Here is a 12,800-nt window from a genome sequence, read left to right as displayed (position 1 = left end):
TTAGCAGCATGTTAATCATTTCTGCATCATTACATTGATAGTGCAATGTTACTTATCTTAAAGGCACAGTTCACCTAAAAATGTAATTTTTTTCTAATTACTTTTCCTTATCATTTACATTCACATGCAGTTTAGTTCCAAATGTGTGTGTGTATATATATATATATATATATATATATATATATATATATATATATATATATATATATATATATATATACACACACACACACACACACACACACACATATATATATACATATATATATATATATATATATATATATATATATATATATATATATATATATATATATATATATATATATATATATATATATATATATATATATATATATATATATATACACTACCTGTCAAAGTTTGGGGTCAGTTTTTTTCATGTTTTTTTTTCTTCTAAAGAAAAAAAAGGCGCCATTTATTAAATGTAAAAAAAAAAGGTTAAATATTTATTACAATTTTAAATAACTGCTTTCTTATTGTTTGTAGTTTCAAATGAAATTATTACTCCAGTCATTATTGCTTTTATTACTATTACCATTAATAATAATAATAATAACAATAATAAATATTAGAGTGATTTCTGAAGGATCATGGGACTGAAGACTGGAGTAATGAAGCTGAAAATCCATCTTTAAAATCACGAATAAATTATTAAATAAAATTAACTAAAACTATTTGAACAGTTATTTTATAGTGCAATAACATTTACCTTTTTTCTGTATTTTTGATTAAATAAATGCAGCCTTGGTGAGCAGAATAAACTTACTTTAAAACATTTAAAAATCATGCTAACCAACTTTTGACAAGTAGTGTATGAATATATATATAGTTTGTCAGAATTATTAACCCACGGTTTGTTTTTCCCCCACTTTCTGTTTAATGGAGAGATTTTTTTAGCACATTTCTAAACATAATAGTTTTAATAACTCATTTCTAATAACTGATTTTGTTTTCATGCCATGATGACAGTAAATAATATTTTAGATTTTTTCAAGACACTTTACAGCTTAAAGTGACATTTAAAGGCTTAACTAGGTTAATTATGTTAACTAGGCAGGTTAGGATAATTAGGCAAGTTACTGTATAATAATGGTTTGTTCTGTAGACTATCGAAAAAATATAAATAGCTTAAAGGGGCTAATAAGTTTGTTTCTTAAAAAATTTAAAACTGCTTTTATTCTAGCCGAAATAAAACAAATAAGACTTTCTCCAGTAGAAGAAATATTATCAGACATACTGTGAAAAATTTCTTGCTTTGTTAAACATCATTTGGAAAATATTTAATAAGTAAAATAAAAAAAAATTCAAAGGGGGGCTAATAATTCTGACTTGAACTGTATATACATATTAATACAAACAAAAATTTAATGTAACTGTTAATATTCAGCATGCTACATTAATGCAAAAAAAAAAAAAAAAAAAAAAAAAAAAAAAAACAAGAGGTCAACATGTCTTCTAGGACAGACTTCATCCTAATTCTAATAATTTTACTTCCCAACGGATAAAGGTGCAATTTTTTATTTTGGGTGAACTTTTTAAAGGGCATGACAATTACATTTTAAATTGTTCTATCAATGTTCACAATCAACTTTAATAACATAGTAAATATTCTCTAAAAAAACTTTCATACACGTTTAATGCAGCTTCTCATGTATTGCAGTGGATATCCCAGGGAGGCTTTTTAAAAGGTCTTCGTAAGTACAAAATGTTAAATCATCGTTTTATCGTTGTTCACACTCTACTTTATCAACATTAGAAATAGAAAATATTCTCGAAAAAAACAAAACTTTCCTCTACAGATATGACACACGTCTAACGCAGCTTCTCTTATATTGCAATGGGTATTACAGGGACGCAAAACAGTGGCTACTGTCTCTTTAAATATGTCCCCTACCCATTGCGCACGCGCGCCCGTCTCCGTGTTGAGTTTGCTCCAACCTGAGGAGCAGCCAACGCGAGCTGCTCGTACTATGGGAGCTTAAACGGTGGTCGAGGGGGCCAAATTTCACACACTGACGGGTTTTAAGCGCACCGGGACGAAGAGGATATACACCCATACTAAGCGTGGACACTTTCGACAGAGAGTTTGCCACGCTGAGCCTGAAAAACAACGAAAAAAATATGCGGATAACGGATAGTTCCTCAGGTTTTCCAAATCATATAGCGCTACGGACAACAGCAGAAACAACATCCATGCTACCGACTGCTGCGGTTGTAAAGGATGCGTTTTACCCCGAAACCTTCTCCGTTTAGCGCTTTTTCCCCGTGGCATGTGAACGTTTAGTCACGAAAAGCTCACGGTTTAACGGCTTTAAAGCACACCAGCAGAGTATCTGGACAGCCAGCTGAATGTTTACGCTTTAAAATGGCTGCGGACGGGATCAGAATAAGACCGTTGAACAATATGATGCTTTAAAGCTGGAAATATCCCATCACCTGAGTTATGGTAATGATCTGGGAGGAAAGATTCTTTTCGATGTTATGGGGAATTATTTTCCAGCCCTGTAACTACAGGAGGTAACGTAGGAAATTCCTGCCCTTGTTCAGAAACACAATGAGGCGAGACAGATGATTTAATATGCCTGTGTTTTTGCTGATTTTATCATATCGCACTCGGATCTGGAGGCTTTCCGTTAAACGATCGCCGAGATTTCAGGAAACGATTGCGGATATTTAAGGAATATTCATGATTTATAAGTAAACGGATCCCCCTGCTGTTATAATTGAAACAATCTGGGCACCAGTAGAAAGGCCCTGAGATATTGATACTCTGTTCAACAACAGCAGCAGCATCCCTGAACCATGAATGCTGGGAAGAGGATGCTCAGACCTGAGCTGTGTCTGGTCAGACAGAGACTGCAAGGCATGCAGAGATATTTATGGCTGTGTGTGATGTTCTCCTTGGTGCTGATATCAGACTGCTCTCCGTCTAAACCCTGTGAGAAGAACTGTCTGTCAGGCAGGTGTGTGAACGGATCCTGTGTCTGTGACCGTGGATGGGTTGGTGACCAGTGTCAGCACTGCCAAGGAAGGTTCAAGTGAGTATTATTAACACATTTATGGGCATTACATTATGTCATTGATCATGGTGCATGCTCTTGTTGTTGTGGTATTGAAATGAAAACATTTGTTATTGTGGAATAACAATTATGGAACAAAAGTGCCTTTAAGTTTAGTAATCTATTAAAATATTACATGTTTTTATATTAATCTGGGAAATTTGTGTTTCTTAACTTGATAATCACTTTTCACATATGTGGACCATCTGGATAAAAACTGATATAAGGGGCATTTGTTCTTGACTAGCCTCTCTTTTTTTAGATTTCATATGGTTGAAAATCTAGATTTCATTTCCATGTTGAAATCTTTTTTGATATACGCCTGTTAAATCCCATAGGTCCTGACATAGTTTGGTTAAATTAAAAGTTTTTGCACTCTTAGCAGTCAGAAATAAGGTTTGCTATGCATTTAAGCCTTCTATCAGCCTTCTATGGACAAGATCATGTGGTAAACTGGTGGTTTACTTGCCATGATTTTACTTCAAACTAGGCATGCGCCGGTTTAAGATTCTGACGGTATGATAACCTAGGATACAAATTTCACGGTTTTACAGTATTGTGATTACTGCTGTAAAATATGTTCTTTTTAAATGTCTGTGTAAAAAACAAAAACCTTTTTCCCCTTTGAAGATACTAGATTTTATTTTGTGAAGCTTTTAAAACAGTAAACATGTCAGGCTAAATAATTACAATGAATAATTGACTTGCTGTCTTCATTAGTTTAAAAAAAAAAACAGATTTCCTTTACGATTTAAAATGGCATCTTTGGATATCTTTTCTGCTGGAGATACTGTTGTCCTAAAAAAACTTGAAACAAAACGTAAAAAAAATCTTACATATACCGGAGTATTGGTGACGCAAAAAATCTTAAACATTTTTTTTAAATCTTGACTTTTCCAAACCGCAGTATACCTTAAAACGGTTATTGTCCTGTGCCTACTTCACATGTTCCTATATTTGTATTTTTAAGTAATTGTGTCCCAGTGATGAAACATTCTAGTTTTGTTCTGCGTCTAATTAATTACACTAAACTGATCTAGAAATCTGATTAAATGCAAGTGCTTGCTTTCCAATGACTACTTTGAAAATAAGTGATCAAAATATGGGTGAAATTGATACATTGTCATTCATTGTAACCAATATGTAAAAATTAAACACTCTTTACTTAAGTAATCATATATTTCACACAGTTACAGGCAAAATTATCAGCCTTCCTGTAAAATTTGTATTATTTTCCAAGTATTTCCAAAGTAGTGTTTAGTAGGGCTGTGCGATTTGGGGAAAGTATCTAATTGCGAATTATTATAATTTTTATTTATTTATTTATTTATTTTTTGACAGATATTTTGATTTGCGATTCAATTTTGTAGTCAAGCTTCAGCTCAATAATAATCTGTGTTGTAGCTTCTTACTGCTAAAATGCAGTGAGTGTTAGTTTAAAGGAACTAAAAAAAGATATTAACTTCAACTATTTTTCAACTTTCTTTTTAAATATTCAGAAATTAAACACTAATTTTTCTCTAGAGCAAGCAGAAAGCTCAAATAAAATGACCTTACCTTTCTGTAAACAAGTTAAACTCAAATTAAGAGATAATGTAGCTTATTATAAAAACTAAAAAATAATAATTATAAAAATACAAAACACTCAGCAAAATTAAATGACTTATAAGAGGCAGATTGAAAAGTTCTGATTAGGCAGAATGAAAGTATACTCACTCAATTGGCTAGTAAGACTGTTATGCACAGACGGCAGTCACGCATTTGCTCTGTGTTGGGGAAATTAGATAATACATATTCCAGTTAAATAATATATATTGCAGCCACTTGTGATTAGTTAATCGCAATCTTTCAAATTACGATTCGATTTCGATAAATCGCACAGCCCTACTGTTTAGTGTTTACAAGAGGAAGAACTTTTTTGCAGTATTTGCTTTTGTATTTGTCATCTGGGGAATGTCTTTTTTCTTTAATTTAGCTGGAATAATAACAGTTTATATGTCAATATTAATAGGCTTAAACAGCACTTGGGAAATATTTGAACTAATTAAAATTCACAGGAGGGGTAATAGTTTTGACTTCACAGGTATATTTTAAATTATAAGGATATTCTAGCTGACATAGGTAAAATGTAGAGGTCTAAAGATTTAAAATGACAATTAATTAGCATTTTGATTCACAGTGATCTTTAAATAATATTTAAATGTAATCAAATGATTTGGGGTGTTAATACACATGGCACAATTGTTTTTGGTATAAGCTTGTTACACTAAATGACATCTTAGAGGGTATCTTCTTTAAAACAAGTTTTAAAACAAATTTGCTTTGAAAGACACTCTATTATACTGGCCATGTTCTTGTAAATGCACACGAAAAACATTATTTTAATGTTTTAAACCCCTTTGTGTCTTTCACCCTACATATTATTATTTTTCAAATAATGATGTGATGAACGTTTTGAAAGATTTACCATACTGTCATTCACTATTAATTCTCTGCCTTTGTCTTCACGAGGCATGTCAAAGGTACTGTGGGGTAGATATGATTTAGGTTTAAACAATCATAGTTTGACAGCAGAATGATAAATGAAACTCTTGAACAAAGCTTCTGCACCGTTTCTTAAAATAGTAACCCATTCTCGTTGGGTGCTACAAAGATCTCCCTCTTTATGTCTTAGAAGCAGCTGAAAGGATGCTATTGGCATGTATGAGTGATGTCATTCAGACTAAACTTACTGATACCCAGACTTGGATAACAAAGGTTGCAGCAAAATATGCTTTATGAAAGAAGTGGTCTCTTTTGATGACTTTAATACTTTCTTTTATTGTTGGGCTTGCTGGTCGAGGTGACCAGGGATTACCTAGTCATCTGACAATGTCATGATGCCCATTAGATGCTGCATCACAAGATGCATGGTCCAACAACAAAGGCTGTCACCTTGACAAATAGCAGTTTGTTGTTTTAAAAGACCTGCTAAGTGGATACATGGTATAGAACCGATGTCTGGTGCACTTCTCTATTGTTTTGGCCACAGCTTGTTTGTGCAGGTGTTGTTTATGAGGAGGCAGAATTATTAATGATTTGTGTTAGGTTGCTCATAAGCAATAGTCTCCTTGCACGCATAGTGTAGACTGGTTTGTGTTTTGTTAAAATGAAACAAGGAAAGAGAATGAAGGTCATTTTTAATTTTCTAGTCACGATTTAAGTAACCTGTCATATCATCCCTCTATAAATCACATTTCATTTATTATCTGAATTAAAAGGTGCACTAAATATGATCATTGGACAAAGTTGGCCAAGTTTTTTGCAATGCAATTGGTAGGAAATAACTGGCAAGTTGCTTTTCAAATAATCAACAACGTTGTTAATATTGATTGCTTTGAAAATTCTTTAAGCAGAAACTTCATGATGCTGCCTAAGTAGTGGTTTAGCTCAGAGATGTGTTGGCTTTCTGTGGCTTGCAAAGTGAACATAAAAATATCCATCGAACAAAGTTAGCCTTGTTTTTGCAATGCCAGTTATCAGTATTCAGCCTATGGCATGTTAAATTTCAAATAAAGCCAACATTGTTGTTAAAAATTAGTGCTTTGGAAATTTCATTAACTTTAAAATCAGTAACTTTGTAAAGATGCATGTAGTGGTTTCACTCAAAGATGCGTCAGCTTTCTGTGGTTTGCTTTGGCAATGTTATGTCATGATGTAACTTCCGGGGGTTATTTTTAAACTCCATTTGGACTGAAGAAGATTTAAACCAATTTCAGTATTTTAAGTTAATGCTTAAAGATATAATAGTTCTTTTTCTTTAAATTCAAGTATTTTAATCTAAATTTCTACTACCAGATCACAACAGAAGTCATTTAAGGTTTCTCAAAGAACAGATCTATATTTAGTTTTGTCTATAAAACAAACAAAAATAGCCATATGCTGTTTATCTCATTTACATGATGGCATGTAATTTCCGTTTAAATTGCACTTTTACACAGTTTTGTATATTCTCACATTGGAGTTCCGTTCAGATTTTTCCACCAGTGGACAAAGGCTCTTATGTCAGTCTGTCAGAAAATCTTGCGTCAACCAGATGGAAATCAGAAACAATATCTGTGGAGCCTGGCGAAAATATATCCTGATTTTAGATGTGTGGTGTTTCTTGGTGTGTGACCCGTGTCATGTGACATTATCGCAATGCCCATTTAGCAAGTTTGACTGACTTCTAACAGATGCATGTATGATGCAACAGATGCATATGTATGTGCTGATTCTTTGATGTTTTAGGCTACTTGATACATTAAACTTTTAATGGCCCATCTGATATGGAAAGAATACAAAGAGAAATTTTGTGAACTAATGTAAAGGAATTATATTTCCATAACAGTATAAGACTAGTACAAACTACTGGTGCATATAAATATAATTGATTGCTCTAACTCTCCCAATAATCAGTCTTTAGATAGGTGACATTAAAATGCCTGGTTTAGAATTAAATTTCATTACTTTGATTCAATATATTCATGCAGTAAGTCAAGTTAGTAGGCCAACAAGCTGATTAATTGAACAAATAAATGCATCATATTTACTATAGCATGATGTGTCTTATGCTATTATTGAAGAGAAACTTTTTAAGTTGTTTATTTTGATCATATAAAGTCTTAAATAACTTTACAAGGTTAAGATGTAAACATTTTTTTCCATACTTTATATAAATTACAGAGATCGTTGTTTTTTTATGTAAAAAAATGTAACATGGAATTAAGATGTGATTATGTTTTCACTGCAAAACAACACAAGAAATGACACAAATACTGCTGAGAAATTTTGAGAAGAGACTCACCAAGGACTGTCTATGAGCAGATATGAAACATCTGCTGACAAATCAATTTAATTCTTTGACAAACCTGTATTATAAATTGTTCATTTATTTATTTTTTTATTTTTTTTAAGGGTTTTCACCTTTATTGTATGGGACAGTAGAGAGTATTGACAGAAAAGTGTGGGGAGCAGAGAGAGGGGAAGGATTGGCACAGGACCGCGAGGCGGGAATCGAACTCGGGTCGCCGTGAGCACCGGAGTACATGTGTCGACGCACTAACCACTACACCACTGGTGCTGACCTGTATTATAAAGTGTAATATAGAAATAAAATGTTTAGCAGATGCATGTCTAAGTTAACTTATTGGTTAATGTAACCTTGGTTCATTCCGCTGTGGCGACTCCTTATAAATCAGGGGCTAAACCGAAGGAAAATAAATGAATGAATGAATGAATGAATGAACGAATGAAAGTTAACTTAATATAATTTATTTAGCATATCTAGTTACTGTACCTGCCATTACCTGTTTACATTTTTTTCTGTTTTTTTTATCTTTCTCTCTAGTTCACCTGAATATGCCCAGCTCTTTGATAAATGTGTTTTAAAAGTGCATGTCTTTATTATCATCTACAGTGGGTGGATCACCCAAAAACTAAATGTCGCTTACTCAAATTTAGCTTATTTTACTCACCCAGGTCACTTCTTCATTAAAACTCTAGATTTTTAGTTGAAACTTTGATCACTATTTAAATGCATCTCTTTGGCTGTTGGCATTTTTGTGAGTAAAACACACACCAGTGGCTCCTGACAAAATATCTGTCTGTGCAAGAAACTGAACATTATTTATAACCCATAGCCTTGGCAAACAGTACTATTTTCACAATAGTCTGTGTGAGATTGTAATCTTCCTATACTGGCTGCAACTTCTAAGCACAAGTATGATTTTGCTGAACAGTACAGTACAACACAACACACATTGCCGCCTTCTCCACTGTAAACAAACAGTGTAAGCTCACCCACTCAATTCACCATTATGTGGCAAGAAGCTTGGTTGCCAGTCTTTTTAAAAAAAATGTTTATTCTCAAAGTGCCAGTAGCCAATGACACATTTCAATTAAAAATCTTTTTTTTTTACGTTCTACTGAAAAAAAAAAAGTCACCTACATCTTGGATGGCCTGAAGGTGAGTAATTAAGGAAATGTTCATTTTTGAGTAAATTATCCCTTTAATATTAAGTCTTAAAAGACGCATGCATAATAATTATCAATACATAATAAATTGGCAAAATTTCCAAAGTTTCACCACAGGACATGTCGGTTTTCCAAACATATGCCATCTGGCCTTGTGCAAACATCTTTTTTGAAAAATGTCCATGGTTTTTAGAAATCATGTGTGCTCCACAGTGCTGGAGAGTTGTTGGCGATCTGGTTTGGTATTTGGGTTAAGCCAAGCCAGTCGACATGATGTGTGCACTATTTTTAGGCTGATCTTTATGGATGACTATCTAAAGTGCAACGTAAGCCACAACATCTTCATCAAACAAGCCTAACATTTAGCTTAGCTTAGATCTTTGGCATGATACGCTTCAGGAGTAATCAAGATGTTTTATTCAAGTTAAAAATTTTTGCTTTTTAATTTCATGTGATCTTTGGAAGGCTGCTCATCATTATTTGAGGTTCTGTATAAGAGAAAAAAATATTTAACATCACATGAATATCTTTAATTTCTTTTCATATTCCTGTATTAGCTTTTCAAATGAGATCCTTTGTTCCAGTTAAAGCAGATGACCATTTTCAATCCAGCTAATGTGCTATAATGGCAAAATGCAGGTCAAATAGAGGTGATTCTACCGGAGGCAGCAGTCTATTTAAAATCTGCTTCGCTTCCAAGCAAGCGTAGATTCAGTCATTTTTAATGCTGACAGCTTAGTCAATCGCCCACTGTGTGGATGCGTCTGCTGTATCACACTTCAACCAAACATCCTGGAGAAAAAAACAAAAAGTGTTTGAATCCTATCAAATGGCGCTTTAACTCCAAAATCCCCATCACCAGTAAAAGTGTTGCAGTTCACATCTCACAACTGTTAACAGAGTCACTTTCTCAACTCCTAGTGAATAGGTCTTACTGTTGTACATTTGATCTTGCTTGCTCAGTCTGAGGTTAAATATAGCTCCTCAGTGTTCTTGATCGAATCGTAAGTGTAATGCAGTAGAATGACTTTTTAATAGGCATTTACTGAAGCAGTTCACTACATGACATTACTGTTAGTTTACATTCTTAATAGGTGTTTACATCTTTCTCCTCATATATATGTTTTGCTTTGTTTTTACAAAGGCTATACTTTCATGTTAATGTTACAGATTTGTGAATTCTAATAGGTGTTAAAATGTTCAATCGCATCTCTTATATAATTGGATTAGAATCCCTGAGTTTTGGTCAGCAGAGTGATGCATTTCTTTCTCACGAACATCCAACACCCGTTTGTCTTGTATTTGATCAAGTCACATCATTTACTGCTGATTGTGTCAAAGCAGCTATAGTATTATGCATTTCCACAGAAAGACAGCAATGTTTTGGTTAGTAGGTGGAGAGTAGGGGGGCTTTTGTGGCAGTTTGAATGCATTTGAATACATTATCAGCTTTTACATTGTGAAAGCAATTGGATCTGATGTGTTTCAACAATGGTACCCTCAATTGGTTTAAGTAGACAAACTGAAAATGTTTTAGTTTCTTGGATCCGCCTGGATTTAGCATAGCCACTTTATGATCAAATTGATGAATTACATCTTAATATGAAACTTTACAAAATCCTTCGATCAAAACAACAACATATCCTTTGGCAGAATCTTAAAGCAGGGGTTTTGTTAAAAAAAATTGAATTACTTTTTACTTTTATTAATTAAATAATACTTTTATTTATTTACTTTTTACATTTTTTAATGCGTTTTTTTTTTTTCAAATATTTTTGATGAACCTTTAGCACTCGAACAGACCCCAGTTTGAAAACCTCTTTCTAAGTAAATGGAAAGGCTTTAAGTGCATAATAGGGATGCTTGAATTGATCGGCCGAAGATTGGAATCGGCCGATAATCAAATTTTATGATTCAATCAGTACTCGCCAACCTGGCCGACTCATGAACCGATTGCAGGTTTGTTTATGGCTTTACATGCAGAGGAAGATGTTTTCTGTGTTTTTGACAAAATTGCAAGTTTATTAAAACCCTGCAGAAAATTTTAATGATTTAAAAAATGTAAAATAATTTTTTAAAACGTGAATATTTAATAATAGACCTTTTTGTACTTGTTGCAATAAACAAATATGTATTCATTCTCTAGGTGTGCAGTTTTACTTCTTATGCATCAAATTTGCACTCCAAACTTTTTAATGGATTGAGATATGTTGAATTCTTCAATTGTTTGCAGTGTTTCTAAATTGCTTTATTAGTCATTTTCTTAACAATGCTTTATCTGTTTTATCTAACTAAATGGTTGCAAGAGACATATTTAGGGGATTATATGCAGCATCCTTCATTTATTCTCTTAGGTAAGGAGAGATCTCCACTTAAGTATCGAATGAGCTTTATGCATTATAAAGCTTGAAGCATCAGAATTGGTACACCGTTTCGGCTGATCACCATGACAAGGAAAAATTCTGATCTGAGCATCCCTAGTGCATAATTATGGGCAAGGTCAGATTGAATATGTGGACATATTTGGCTATTTCTGCACAAAATTTTGTAAAACAAATGCAGATTTATTCAGAATAATTTGGGGAGTATAGTAATTAAACACTTACAAATCAAATCCAATTAGAACCACTTGTTTGGGGAAACAAAGTAAGTGTCTCATATATTATATCTATTAAAAGATTAGAAAATATTACTCTATAAACTGTATTGTAAATAAATCATATAAACATTTCCATAGTAGCAGGGCTCGAAATTGCAACCGTTTTGGTCTTATATGCGCCCGAAATTTTATCTATGCGACATCGAAATATATTTGGGAGCATTTCTGCGAGTGCATAAAATTGTTGTCGTGTGACCAGCTTTCACAACAAAATGTTCACCACATACCCGGATTTAGGAGACATTCACGCATTATGCACCTAAAAACACCAAAACACTGCTCAGGATTGGTTTAAAACAGTGTACATGTCAACATGCTGCTGTAAACAAAGCCCGCAATGCTTGTCCTGGCTTCAGGCTCTTCTTATTGACCCACTGCACTAAAACAGATTGCGAATGGATTGGTTAATATCAGCTGTCCGATGACAGGGAGCTACAGCTACAGCCGCGAAAATGTAAAGCTCTGGACGAGAGAATGAAAACAACACTTACAGATTTAGCTTTAGAAACCACCTAAAGTTACAAACAATAATACATTTGATTAGTGATCATGAAATGAATGTCAATCCAGCATTTACACTTTTCGACGAGTAAATAAGACTTCCTGTGGTTAAAGTCCGCTATGAAAATGACTAATGAATTCACCGTAAAGCCGCTAGGACGGAGTTTTCAGGTAACAGTGTTTGCCACTGAATCTACTCATTTTAAGCCCGAGATGTTCTAAAGTTATTTAATTTTTCATTTAATCGTCACGATGCTGTCAGTCGTGTGACTGACACAGTGTTCACCATCGCTAAAGAGCATTCACTGAGATATTATATATTGCAGCTTGATAGATTAATATTGCAGCTTGTGAAAAGACGTATGCAAATTGTTATGAAGAACGGGGTTGCGCTGGTAACTGTTACGGTGCCAATTGTCTCAGTATGTATATTAACACTATTAATGTCCAATAACCATGAAAGAAAAAAACACAGACGTACTAAATTGTAGGTGTTTACTCAAAGAGAATATATTAATCCTCAAATAACAATATTATTTAAATGAAACAAAAACATACATCAA

The 12,800-nt window shown here is 33.4% G+C and overlaps 1 protein-coding gene across 1 annotated transcript in view; it reads left to right on the top strand.

Moving 5' to 3' along the window:
- Nucleotides 1-1,966: 1,966 nt before the first annotated feature.
- Nucleotides 1,967-12,800, top strand: part of atrnl1b (attractin-like 1b) — a 168,275-nt gene continuing 157,441 nt past the window's right edge. The window contains exon 1 of the mRNA XM_056468877.1: nt 1,967-3,062. Within this exon, the coding sequence (XP_056324852.1) occupies nt 2,827-3,062 (236 nt within the window). The 5' untranslated portion in view covers nt 1,967-2,826. The remainder of the gene's footprint in view (nt 3,063-12,800) is intronic.

The sequence above is a fragment of the Danio aesculapii genome, chromosome 12 (assembly GCF_903798145.1).
Source record: "Danio aesculapii chromosome 12, fDanAes4.1, whole genome shotgun sequence".
NCBI lineage: Eukaryota > Metazoa > Chordata > Actinopteri > Cypriniformes > Danionidae > Danio > Danio aesculapii.
This window is presented reverse-complemented; position numbering and strand designations above follow the sequence as displayed.